The 13,850-nt window shown below is 47.0% G+C and overlaps 1 protein-coding gene across 1 annotated transcript in view; it reads left to right on the top strand.

The window, feature by feature from the left end:
* LOC310648204 (AP-2 complex subunit alpha-1-like) overlaps positions 1-13,850 on the top strand; it is a 172,634-nt gene that overhangs the window by 48,732 nt on the left and 110,052 nt on the right. The window contains exon 2 of the mRNA XM_083375954.1: positions 7,594-7,662. Coding sequence (XP_083232080.1) covers positions 7,594-7,662 — 69 coding nt within the window. The remainder of the gene's footprint in view (positions 1-7,593; positions 7,663-13,850) is intronic.

Below are 13,850 nucleotides of genomic sequence, written 5' to 3'. Positions count from 1 at the left end.
CCTCCTCTTCAAACTCTTATTGCCATGGATACCCCTCTGGTATCTAGATACCCCTCTGGCATCTTACCTGTCAGGCTGAGTTGACGTCCTTCCTCTAGTCGGCCGACTTTCCTTTAGGTTTTCACTGCATCCTGGCTTTCCGTCTCAGGATTTCTGATTCCTCTTTGTTTGAGCAGGGGCAATCCGACCTTTAGGGCTGGGAAAAACTTACCCAGGTGCACACTCCCCTTTCGAATGTCCCCAGCTGCCAAACATGGAACGGATGCAAATCCCGGACGAGCCCCCAAGGCTGTTATGCATTCCTGGCCACTTTCCTTCATGACCAGAGACAAGCTCGCCTGACCAATAACCAGCCAAGACACAGTGAAGGCCTTTTGTTTCGTTTATTGCAATAAGCGGGGAGAGAAGCCCTGGACAAGATGACCTCAAGGTCCCTTCCATCTCTGTTACAGTTGCAAGCGGACAGTTCTGTAAATCCCTTCCCCATCTCCCTCTGGGTGCCTGGCTGGAGACTCTTAAGCTAATTAGCAGCATGTTTTTTGTTTTTAAAGCAACTGACTAGCAGCAGTTTTTTTTTTTAAAAAAAGCAACTACAATGGCTGCAAGCTTTGCTTGGAGGCGTTATGCATTCCTGGCCACTTTCCTTCATGACCAGAGACAAGCTCGCCTGACCAATAACCAGCCAAGACACAGTGAAGGCCTTTTGTTTTGTTTATTGCAATAAGCGGGGAGAGAAGCTGTCAAAACTTGGTTCTCTCCAAAGTTTCAACCCAAAATATTCCCGTTTTTATAGATCCCTGGCCCCGGCCGCACATCCCTCCTCTTTCCCCATTGTCTGAGGTACTATGAGGTTAAACTCTTTCCGACCGCCTCCTACATATTTCCTGCTACATACTAAGTCATACATCCCATGTACATTAAAATTAAGTGATAATTTATGCAAGGTGTGTCAGTTAATATTAATCAACTAATTGCACATGCTCAGTTGCTTGAGTTCTAGCCCCCTTTTTGTGACCTCTTAGAAAAAATAGGTTCTTTCCTGTTTTACTACTTATCTTCTCTTACAGACATTTTTATAGCTTGTCTTCTTCCTTTCCCACTCTTAAGACCCAGCTAATTTTTGCCTACGTGTTTCACTTAGCATCCTTTCTTTGTGCTCTCCTTTCCTGGTTCTCATCTCCATTCACCTAGTAAATTTCCACTGCAGCATATTCAGTTTTAAATTTCTCTTTTAATATTAAAAATTTTGAAGACCTTTCATTTACTTCTATCAGAGGCAATTTAGTTCCTGAGCTGGCTGCACTGGAAACAGCTGATGGGCAGCTTGCGGGAAAGCCTCTCAGTTCAGTTAACTGGCAGCATCATTTTGTCAGATCTTTGTTCATTTAACAACCCATTTGATTCAATTAATGAATTTGATTTTAAAAATTTGTAAAATTGAGTCTGATTCATTTGATGAATGTTTTGACTTACGATCCTAATGGGCAGGCTCCATTAGGTTCGTACCTCAAGGACTACCTGTACAACATAAAAACAAAACAGTATGGACTGCAGCTAAAGACTGGTTAAAAAGTATAACATTTCAGATATGAATATAATCATGAATTCAGATTATGAAAAAGCATCTTTGCCTTGGGCCAGAAGGATAGTAGGTAGCAGGCCTGACTTACTTGGGAGCCATTCATAGCCAGGGGCAACTACTAGAATTTGCAGAAATCACTGCAGTAAGCATCTGCTAATTGCAGGTCAGCATGGAAGGGCACTGGAGGAGGGCCTTTGAGGATGATCTTACTAGATGAGTTGGAACCTATGGGAAGATCCCTTCATAAATTGTGGGCCTAATCTGTAAATGTATAATTTTTTTTAACCTCCGAACAAGATGGCTGCGGCCCGCGGCTGAGCGCCAGATGCAGGAGGGCGAGATTCAGCCTTTTAGACATTAATGGGGCTGCTGACTGCCGTGCGGCCCTGGCTGGGCGGCGGGAGCTCCCGGGGCCGCGGTGACCCTTTTGAGGCTGCTGGAGGATGGAGGCGGGGCTACCCGGGCAGCGAGGCGCCCGGGGCCTGTGTCGCCCGAGTGCCCGATTGACGGCTCGATCGGTGAGCTTTCCCCTTTGGTGGAGGCTCCTTGAAGGGTGGAGGCGAGCCGATCGACAGGCTGAGAACAACCTTCCCCCTCCGCGGAGGCACTTTTGGGGCCGTTTTTTGGAGGGTGGAGACATCTGACGAGCCCGCTTGAGGATGGAGGTGGAGTGAGCGGGATGGTGAGGCACTTGAGGCGTCCGAGGCCTGAGACAACTGGGCTTGCGGCATCGAGGCCGCACCCATGGCTTGTGGTGCCGAGTGATGAGCCGGACGGCGGATGGCTTCCATCTTCTGCGGGGGCCCTCTGGAGTTGTTTGTTGGCAACCTGATGCCTGGGTCGCCTGAGGCTGCGGTGGCCCCTGGGGACCATATTGAAGAACAGAGGTGAGCCTCCTCCATCTTCCGTGATGATACCTATGCCCTGAGTCTTATCACAGCCCCTCTTTGGTCGCGACTTATATTTGAGAGATGGAAATGGATGACTGGCCCGGATTTTGTTGCTGCCATTTGACATCTTTGGTGGCTTTGGAGGTGTTGGCAGTGGGGCTCGGCGATGTTGGGCAGCAGGGGGGCCCGGCTGTTGTCGGCTGGGCCTGGAACCTGAACCCCGAGACTTGTTTACTTCTGTCCATCGCCGGAGCTGTGGATGCCTTCACCGATAAACTGACTTTATTATCTTCACCCAGCCATCGTACCTTTCCCTCTCTGCGACCTGCCCAGAGCTGGATAATGCTTCTCCCTGAAACCAGAAGATCATGGTCGCTGTGAGAGGGCGACCACGCTCAGGAGTCACTGTCCAGCTTTGTGGATTTATTATTAATATTTATTTCATCTGTCCTTACCGATCCATTCCTTCCTGCTTTTTATTTCCATCGATGGCTTATTCCGCGGGTGAACTGTTTGCCTTGAGGGAGTCCCCCCTCTCCCTGGTGTGGCCCTCTAATCTATGCCGCCGGTTCCTTAATGACGGGTATTGGGACCCCAAGAGGTGGCATGGCACGAAAAGGAGGCTTCGGGGTTTTCTTTTAAAACTTTTTAAGGGGTTAGGGAGGAGGGAGGAATGTAAGGCCCGGCAGAAAGATGGGGGGGTTTCGCCGGACCTAGTCCAGTCCAGGTTGGTTGATGGTTGCGGCGGTAGGGGGGCCAGGGGGGTGTCATGGAGCCTGAGGGGTTGGGGTGGGGAGAGCGATGCCCATGGTGATTGGAAATGGCGACAGATGGATGAACAGAGGGCCATATCGGAATCTGGGATCGCGCCCCCGCTGTCTTCGAGCAGTGGCATGCTCTAACCCTCTGGTTTCAACATGCTTTCCCGGGGATGGGGGAGGGCAGATACCTGAGCTCAGGCTGATCTATTTGAATGCCAGGTCTGTGGTGAATAAAGCTCCCCTCATTCAGGATCTGATTAAGGAGGAAGACGCAGACCTCGCATGCATTACGGAAACTTGGTTAGGCCCAGAGGGAGGAGTCCCTCTGATTGAATTATGCCCTCCAGGTTTCCGTGTGCTGCACCAGCCTCGGACTCAGGGTAGGGGCGGTGGGGTGGCAGTTGTCATTAAGGAGGCCCTTTGTCTGCAGGAGGCCACTGCCCCTCAGATAGGCAGATGTGAGTCCCTCCTCCTGAGGTGGGGCCCTGGAGGTCAGTTGGGCCTGTTGCTCGCTTACCTTTCTCCCAGCTGCGTGGCAACGGCCCTGCCCGGGCTACTCAACGCTCTCTCGGGGTTGGCAGTTGAGTTTCCTAGACTTATGGTTCTGGGGGATTTCAACCTGCCCTCCCTGGGGGGGCATTGGGGGTGGCCCGAGAGTTCATGGCCTCCATGATGACCATGGACCTGACCCAGATTATTCAGGGTCCGACCCATGAGGGGGAAAACACGCCCGACCTTATTTTTATCTCCGGGCAGTGGCTTAATGGTCTGGGTGGGGTCTCTCCAACCATTCAACCCCTTTCATGGCCAGATCATTATCTCCTGCGGCTGGGCCTCTGTTATGCCACCTCCCACTGCTGGGAGGCGGAACCGACCAGGTGGTTCCGCCCCAGGCGCTTGATGGACCCAGAAAGGTTTCAGACAGCGCTTGGATTGATCCCTGCCTTCCTTTCCCACAGCCCAGTCGAGACCTTGGTTGACGCCTGGCAACTGACTGCTTCTGAAGCTCTCGACCGCGTTGTGCTTTTGCGGCCTCTGACACGGCGCAGGTCCCGGTTGGCCCCTTGATTTTCCGTGAACCTACGGGAGATGAAGCGCTGGAGAAGGGGCCTAGAGAACATTTGGAGATCCAGTCGGTCCGAATCTGACCGAACACAGTTAAGATCTTTTACCAGATCTTACCTTGTGGCAATGGAGGTGGCGAAGTGTGCCTACTTCGCCACCCTCATTGCGTCCGCAGATAATCGCCCGGCCGCCCTATTTAGGGTGACCCGTTCCCATTTAAATCAGGGGACAGGGGAGGACCCCTTGCAAGGACAGGCCGAGGAGTTTAGTCAGCATCTGTTGGACAAAATCGCTCAGATCCGGACCGGTCTGGACTCCGACTGGGCAGTATCTGACGAGGGGGAAACGATGGGTCTGGCCGACATTATTTGGGAGGAGTTTGACCCTGTGACTCCGGATGAAGTGGACAGGATCATGGGTAGATTAAGTGCCGCCATGTGTTTGTTGGATCCGTGTCCCTCCTGGCTGGTTTATGCGGCTCAGGAGGTCACACGAGGCTGGCTCCAGGCAGTGATTAATGCTTCTTTGAGTGAGGGGTGCTTCCCTGCTGCTTTGAAGGAGGCGGTGGTGAGGCCCCTCCTCAAGAAACCTGCCTTGGACCCAGCTATTTTGAATAATTTTCGTCCTGTCTCCAACCTTCGCTTTCTTGCCGTGGTGGCACGGCAGCTCCCGCTGGTCCTGGAGGAAACTGAGTATCTGGATCCGTACCAGTCGGGTTTCAGGCCCAGGTACAGCACGGAAACGGCATTGGTCGCGCTGGTGGATGATCTCTGGCGGGCCCGGGATAGGGGATATTCCTCTGTCCTGGTCCTATTAGATCTCTCAGCAGTTTTTGATACCATCGACCATGGTATCCTGCTGCGATGTCTCGGGGGGTTGGGAGTGGGAGGCACCGTTTTATGGTGGCTCTCCTACCTCTCGGGCCGTTCGCAGACGGTGTTAGCAGGAGGGCAGAGGTCAACCCTGAGGCCCCTCGATTGTGGGGTCCCCCAGGGATCAGTCCTCTCTCCCCTCCTGTTCAACAGCTATATGAAGCCACTGGGTGAGATCATCCACGGTTTCAGGGTAAGGTATCATCAATATGCTGATGATACCCAGCTTTTCATCTCTACCCCGAACCAACCCAGTGATGCCCTTGACGTGATGTCCCGTTGCCTGGAAGCGGTACGAATCTGGATGGGGAAGAACAGGCTCCAACTCAACCTGGCCAAGACCGAGTGGCTTTACGTACCGGCATCTCGTGTAGTCCAGGATGTTCCATCTTTGGTTATGGGGGGAGAGGTGTTACCTCCCGTTGATAGGGCGTGCAACTTAGGCGTCCTCCTGGATGCACGACTCAATTTAGAACATCATATAGGAGTCGTGGCCGGGGGGCATTTGCCCAGGTTCGCCTGGTGCGCCAGTTGCGCCCCTATCTGGACCGAGATGCCTTATGTACAGTCACTCATGCACTCGTCACCTCCCGTATAGATTACTGCAACGCTCTCTACATGGGGCTGCCCTTGAAGACCACCCTGAGGCTTCATCTGGTGCAGAATGCGGCCGTGCGGGTTGTGATGGGAGTATCCCGATACTCCCATATTATACCCCTCCTGCATGGGCTGCATTGGTTGCCGGGTGCCCTTCGGGTGAGGTTCAAAGTGCTGGTTCTTACCTATAAAGCCCTACATGGCTTAGGCCCGGGATATTTACAGGACCGTCTGCTGCCAGGAACGACTTCCCATCACCCTGTGCGCTCACACAGAGAGGGTCTCCTCAGGGTGCCGTCGGCCAGACAATGTCGGCTGGCGACCCCCAGGGGGAGGGCCTTCTCTGTCGGGGCACCTGCCCTGTGGAATCAGCTTCCCCTGGAGCTCCGGATGACCCCAGACCTCTGGTCATTTCGTCGTGACCTTAAGACATTTCTTTTCCAACAGGCCAACCTGGACTGATGATAAGGGGTTTTTTAAATGGTTTTAAGGTTTTTATTGGTTGTTGTTGGGGCTATAGATATAGTTTAATTTTAATTTTAATATTTGTATTTTACTTGTATTTTATTGTTGTTAGCTGCCCTAAGTCCTTTGGGAGATAGGGCAGCATATAAGTCCCATTAAATAAATTAAATAAATAAATAAATAGACACCAGCCCCTTGAGTTGGTACCAGAAGCAAACTATATCATTTGCTCTATCTAAATACCATTTCACCAGCTTTTGCCGAGCAGCAGCTTGAGAAGAATGCATTTGATTGAAGAAAAACAGTACAATAATACAGACTGCCGCCTCCTCTGATCCAAAATCTGAGTTCCCTGATTGGCCTGTAGCTCCTATGCTTTAGTATGTGGCAGCCATCTGAGATAGTACTTCCAGATATGTTGGAATTGTATCCGGCTGGGAATTCTGGAATTACAAACCAACTCATTTAGAGAACAATAGGTTGGGGAAAGTTTTGCTTTTCCATGCTGTTTTAATACTGTTTTTATTATGTGAATGCTCCAACACTGGAAGTTTTAAAGAAGAGACTGGATAGCCATTTGTCTGAAATAGTATAGGGCAGTGGTGGCAAACCTTTTTGAGACCGAGTGCCCAAACTGCAACCTGAAACCCACTTATGCATCGCTGGGTGCCGGGGGCATGGCCACCGAGTGGGCGATGCTCCAGCGACCCGATCCAGGCGTCGGAAGCCTGCAAAATCGCTCGGGGGGGGAGCGAAATCACTCTGTAGCCCTAGATCTGGGCAGCAGAAGCATTTTACAGGCCTCTGATGCCTGGATCGGGCCGCTGGAGCATCGTAAAATGATCGGGCGGGGGGGCATGAAATCACCCTGGAGGCTTACCTGGACTCGTGCTGCAGCTGCCTCCACCATCCAGCCCGGATCCGCCCAGCTCTTGCAGCTGCTCCCTCTCAGTGCAGAGAGAAAGAGAGCAAGAGCGCAGGAGCACGTGGAGAGGGGACGGGGCAGCCTGGGTGATGGCGTGTGTGGCCACAGGGCCGGCTCCGCGTGCTGCCTGTTGCACGTGTGCCATAGGTTCACCACCCCTGGTATAGGGTTTCCTGCCTGAGCAGGGGGTTGGACTAGATGACCTCCAAGGTCCCTTCCAACTTTATTATTTTTATTTTATTATTATTAATAATAATATAATAATAATATTCAAGAAGTGTATGTGACAGTTTGTCATTATCTGTTGGCATTTATCTGACTGCTTTCCTCCTCTGTTTTTTTCCCCTTGTCTCATAATAGTTAAACGTTCAGTACTATGCAGATGATTGTGTATGGAGTTGAGTAGACCCCATGTTTCATTCCTTCTTATTTCCAGGTAAGAGTAAAGAGGCTGAAATTAAACGAATTAACAAAGAGTTGGCCAATATCCGATCCAAATTCAAGGGTGAGTTGTTGCACTGTTTTTTCTCCTTCTTCCCTTCTTCCTTTTGCTATTTTACAGTATAGGACAGATTTTTATTTTTTTACCACAAATCGCTGCAGCAGCTCTATCAGTGACTCAGCCCAGTTTACTCACTGTCTCTTGTTTTTGTTCTCTCTCCCTTGACAACCAGGCTCCTCTCTAGTACTTTTCAGGCTGGTTTAGCTAATACCATCTATCTTTTATTATACAGTACATGCCATTGATGCTTCATAGAAAGTAACTGTGTGTAACAGGTCTGTGGGCAGCAGATGAAGACTGGCCCTGGACTCAAGGTTGAAATGCTGAAAAGTTAACCTGTCCCAGCTGAAACAATGGAATGAAGTAGAAAATATCTGATTTTAGGCAGTGTTGACTGTAACAAACCACAATGATGTCAAAATGATGACATGCATGTTATAACATCTTGCAAATGCTATGATTACTTGTGTCATACATCTGACAAGTATATAGGTTGTGGATTTTGTGTGATAACATCATTACACATGTGCCATAATTTGTTCTTCCTGTGGATGCGTATAATTCTAAGCCTTCAAATTAAACCAGGAGTTTTGTATCTTCATTCTAGGAGTTGCTTGTGTCAGTACCCTGTATAGCACTATAAAGTTAATTCCCATCTAATGAAACTCAAGAGTTATTTCTCCCAGAAGCCATTTCCTTTTAGCCCACTAGATGCAACTGTGTCCCACCTTGATCTCAATATTTGCTGTCAATTTCAATAGATCTGAGTCCTTTGCAGCACAATTCATATTGTTCTGGAGAGGAGCTCCTCCTCCTTCATCATTCCATATAAAATAAGGCAGAAGTGCTTCAGCTTTCATCAGCAGGATTTAACAAATGTGATTGTGTTGTTATCTCTAAGGTCAGACCATTAAATCAGGGAAGATGGCTTTTTGGAATGCACAGCTCATGCCAAAGGTCTAGCTAAAGGTGGGAATAAGAGCTCCAAAGAAGAAAGGACCAGCAAGCTCAATTACCTCAGACAAAACCCTCTTACCCAGAGTAGACAGTTCTGCTCTTGAAAACCAGCCCAATACATTCAGGGATAGAACAAAGAGAGTAAATTGATCTGACAGATATATGCTAATTCAATCTTCAAATTTCCACATAATATCTTTATCCCTCTGTTTTTGAATCTACTTCAGAGGTTTGGGTTCAAACATCCATCTCCATATATGCACACAAAAAAATCTAGCAATTTTAATTCCTGGTTTATGTAAGTCCCTCTGTAAATCTTATTCTTCTCCCAAACTGATCATAATTATCATTATTCTCTTAAAAAATCTTTAATCACCTCTATGGAACTCAGCACAAAAAGCATTTTACAGAAGAGAAACAACAGGCAAAGACAAATAATCAACATAACAATGATTATTGGAAAATCACCAAGAGGAATTGTTATGACCCAGGTTGACAGGCATTGATGGAGTCCTTTATTGCCCTGTTAGGTGCCACAACAAATGGCCCTACAACAGCCGGTAAGGCTCCACCCCACACTGCCCTGAAGGCAGCCACCCAAAGTCCCACAAACAAAAGCTAGTCAACAAACAAAACCAATTTGTAAAGGCAAAGAAGTCCAAAGAGAAGGTGCAAGCTCATGGGGCAAAAGGTCCAGAGTCAAGATCCAAAAGGCAAGGTGGTTCCACAGGGTTAGGAAAGTCCACAAGGCAAAGGCAAGGCACAGGCAGAAACAAGAGTCAAGGATGAGTTTTTCCAAAGCCAGGGGAGTGTAAGCCAAAGCAAACAATCGTTCCTGACAAACTCCCCTGGCTTCTGCTTAAGTCAACCCATGCCAGGTGTTCCTTATGAGGAGGGGTGGGACGACCTCCTCCTAAGCAGCCTCACAGCCCTCATTTGAGCTTGCCTCTGCTCTACTCTCTGTGCCCTTGGACTGAGTGGGGAGGCAGCTGTTCCTCTTGGCACCACTGTCTGTCTGCAGCCGATCCTCCCCTGTTTCTGTGAGGGCAAGTAGCTCTCCATCCGGTCAACCACCTCCCCCAATGCCTGAGGGGCCTGGGACAGCATCATCTTCAGCCCCTGACCTCTCTAAACATGCCAAGGGAAGATTTGCCATCCCCATCGGATGGTCCCAGTTCCAATTCCTCCTCTGAACCAGGATCCGATGGGGCCATGACAGGAATATAACGGAATGGGACAACATGCCACAACCAACTTGCTGTGGGACAATTTAACAATTCCATTTAATTATTAAAAAAATTATCTTAATTGTCATTCACATTTCATTTTGTGCCTCCTTTTGTACCCTTTAATGATACTATTCCACCATTTCTTCGATATTAGTATAACTCTTGTCCCGCAGCAAGTTGGCCACAGTGAATTGTTATAAACCCTAATATAAAGTCAAATCAAGTTAACTAATGGCAGAAGGATGTAGTTGCCAGTGCTTTTCCCATTTAGTTATTGGAAAGATTTAAAATTTTATCAATTTTAAATTGTTCTGATAACTGTACAAGGGAAAAGACTTACGGAGCAAAGTAAGACAGAATTTGAAGTGCAATTGTGTACAGATGAGCATGTAATTGCTAAAATATATAAATTTTTGTTGAAATTTGAAATTGAAGAAGAGCAGGTTAAAGAATGTATAATAAAGTGGACTAAGAATTTTGGTTATAATATGCAGATGGCTCAATGGGAACTTTTACTTGTGGGACTGATGGATGCAGGAATTCTATTTCAATATATAATTACTGCTGCAAGATTATTATATGAATAAATTCAGCATTTCCCACCGTGGAAGAATGGTTGGTGAAATTCATAGAACTTGCTGAGATGACCAGACTTGACTTTTTGATTAGAGAAATGTCATTACTATATTGACATTCATCAGTGACTGGAAACCCCTTATTGACTTTTTGTATAAAAAATAAAATGATTTTGTGATTTATGGTTGTGTGTGTGTGTATGTATACAGGTGAAACTCGAAAAATTAGAATATTGTGCAAAAGTTCATTTATTTCAGTAATGCAACTTAAAAGGGGAAACTAATATATGAGATAGACTCATTACATGCAAAGCAAGATAGTTCAAGCCGTGATTTGTCATAATTGTGATGATTATGGCTTACAGCTCATGAAAACCCCAAATCCACAATCTCAGAAAATTAGAATATTGTGAAAAGGTGCAATATTCTAGGCTCCAAGTGTCCCACTCTAATCAGCTAATTAAGCCATAACACCTGCAAAGGGTTCCTGAGCCTTTAAATGGTCTCTCAGTCTGGTTCAGTAGGAATCACAATCATGGGGAAGACTGCTGACCTGACAGTTGTGCAGAAAACCATCATTGACACCCTCCATAAGGAGGGAAAGCCTCAAAAGGTAATTGCAAAAGAAGTTGGATGTTCCCAAAGTGCTGTTTCAAAGCACATTAATAGAAAGATATGTGGAAGCGAAAAGTGTGGAAGAAAAAGGTGCACAAGCAGCAGGGATGACCACAGCCTGGAGAGGATTGTCAGGAAAAGGTCATTCAAAAGTGTTGGGGACTTTCACAAGGAGTGGACTGAGGCTGGAGTCAGTGCATCAAGAGCCACCACACAGAGACGGATCCTGGACATGGGCTTCAAATGTCATATTCCTCTTGTCAAGCCGCTCCTGAACAACAAACAAGGTCAGAAGCGTCTTACCTGGACTAAAGAAAAACAGACCTGGTCTGTTGCTCAGTGGTCCAAAGTCCTCTTTTCTGATGAGAGCAACTTTTGCATCTCATTTGGAAACCAAGGACTCAGAGTCTGGAGGAAGAATGGAGAGGCACACACTGCAAGATGCTTGAAGTCCAGTGTGAAGTTTCCACAGTCTGTGTTGATTTGGGGAGCCATGTCATCTGCTGGTGTTGGTCCACTGTACTTCATTTAGTCCAGGGTCAACGCAGCCATGTACCAGGAGATTTTGGAGCACTTCATGCTTCCTTCCGCAGACAAGCTTTATGGGGATGCTGACTTCATTTTCCAGCAGGACTTGGCACCTGCCCACACTGTCAAAAGCACCAAAACCTGGTTCAGTGACCGTGGGATTACTGTGCTTGATTGGCCAGGAAAACTTGCCTGACCTGAACCCCATAGAGAATCTATGGGGCATTGCCAAGAGAAAGATGAGAGACATGAGACCGAACAATGCAGAAGAGCTGAAGGCCGCTATTGAAGCATCCTGGTCTTCCATAACACCTCAGCAGTGCCACAGGCTGATAGCTTCCATGCCAGGCCGCATTGAGGCAGTAATTGCTGCAAAAGGGGCCCAAACCAAGTACTGAGTACATATGCATGCTTATACTTTTCAGAGGTCCGATATTGTTCTATGTACACTCCTTGTTTTATTGATTGCATGTAATATTCTAATTTTCTGAGATTGTGGATTTGGGGTTTTCATGAGCTGTACGCCATAATCATCACAATTATGACAAATCACAGATTGAACTATCTTGCTTTGCATGTAATGAGTCTATCTCATATATTAGTTTCCCCTTTTAAGTTGCATTACTGAAATAAATGAACTTTTGCACGATATTCTAATTTTTCGAGTTTCACCTGTGTATGTATGTATGTATGTGTGTATATATATATATATATGGATCTTTGGTCATTCGGGTTGAAGGTGTAGAGTTGAAGGTGTAAGAGCAACGTTTCGACGAAATCCCATCCGTCATCATCAGGCTGGTGGCTTCAGCTTCCTTCTTCTGTGAGAAGCATGTGGTGGTGGCAGTTTGTTCCTCTTTTTTAAACTGCCAGAGGGGGTGTGTTCTGTGGGTGGAGGTGTGCTCTGATTGGGTGGGGGATTAGGTGTGTTCTGATTGGGTGGGAGTGTGTTTTGAATGGGGTGTGTGTTCTGATTGGGTGGGGGTGTGTTTTGAGTGGATGGGCTGGTCTCAGCTGCCAGCCTTAGACCTGAGCTGGTGAATTGTGCTGCTTTTGTTCGGCTTCGTGTTTGTGGTGGTGCCATGTTTTTATTGTGGGTGTCAGTTTGCTTATTGTGTGGTTTGGAGGGGTTTAAAGTGGCTGATGTTGCAGCTGTAGTTAGGTTTCTGTTTTGTGGTTGTGCGTCGTTATCATTGTGGGTTCGGATTTGCTTTTTGAATGGTTGTGTGGTGGTGATGTCATGTGATGTTATCATGAGTTTGGGTCTGGTATCATTCTTGGTGGTTGGGACTCATCTGTCAATCAAGGCGGGTTTCCAAATGGCTGGTAGGCGAGAGGTATCATCTCGTTTGTTCATGCTGTGGGGGCGTTTTTCTATCTCAATGGCTTCTCTGATTATTCTGTTGATAAAATGTTCAATTTTGGCGATAGTTTTGGGTTTTTTAAAAATCAATTTCATGTCCCGTGGCTTCAAAGTGTTGGAACAGGGATGAAGTTTGTTCTCCCTTTCTGAGTGAGTTCCTGTGCTCTTCAATGCGTGCACTTATTCTTCTGTTGGTCTGTCCGATGTATGTGGTGGGGCAGGTGGTGCATGGGATTTCATATACTCCTTGGTTTTCTAACCCAATTATGTCTTTGGGGTTTCTTAGGATGGTGGATATTTTTTTTTTCTGTCTGTGTAGAATGCTCTTTTGATGTTGTGTTTTTGGAGGATCTTGCTGATTCTGTCTGTGGTCCCTTTTAAGTATGGGAGGAGGGCTTTGCCATTTTCTTGTTCTCTGTCTTGGGTTTTTGTGGGTGTCTCTCTTCGGATTAAATTGGTAATCATGTTTCTTTGGAATCCATTGGCTGTTAGTACATTAGTGAGAGTGTGTAGTTCGGTTTTTAGGTGTTGTTCGTCAGCTAGGTGTTTTGTTCTGGAGATGAGTGTCTTGGCTACGGAGTTGATCTGTGCTGGGTGGTGGTGTGAGAGTGCGTTCAGATAGCGGGTGTGTGTGTTTTTTTATGGTAGATAGTGTGTCCTAGGGAACGGTTGGATTTCTTTTTTTTATTGAAAAGTTTTAAAATACATTTTATCTTTAACAATCCCCCTCCCCCTCCCCTACCTATCCCTCCCTACCCCTCCCCCCCTCTCCCCCCCCGACTTCCCAGAGCTAAGTACAGGGTATAAAAACAAAAAACAATCATAAACATCCATATGCTACCAACAATAAGTTCTTAAATCTATCACTCTCTAGCTCATATAAGATAACTACAAACAATACTAATATTTCATATAGAAAAAAAA

This window comes from Vipera ursinii, assembly GCF_947247035.1.
Source record: "Vipera ursinii genome assembly, chromosome: W".
Taxonomy (NCBI): domain Eukaryota; kingdom Metazoa; phylum Chordata; class Lepidosauria; order Squamata; family Viperidae; genus Vipera; species Vipera ursinii.
Note: the sequence above shows the minus strand (reverse complement) of the source record. Positions and strands in the feature narration are given on the sequence as shown.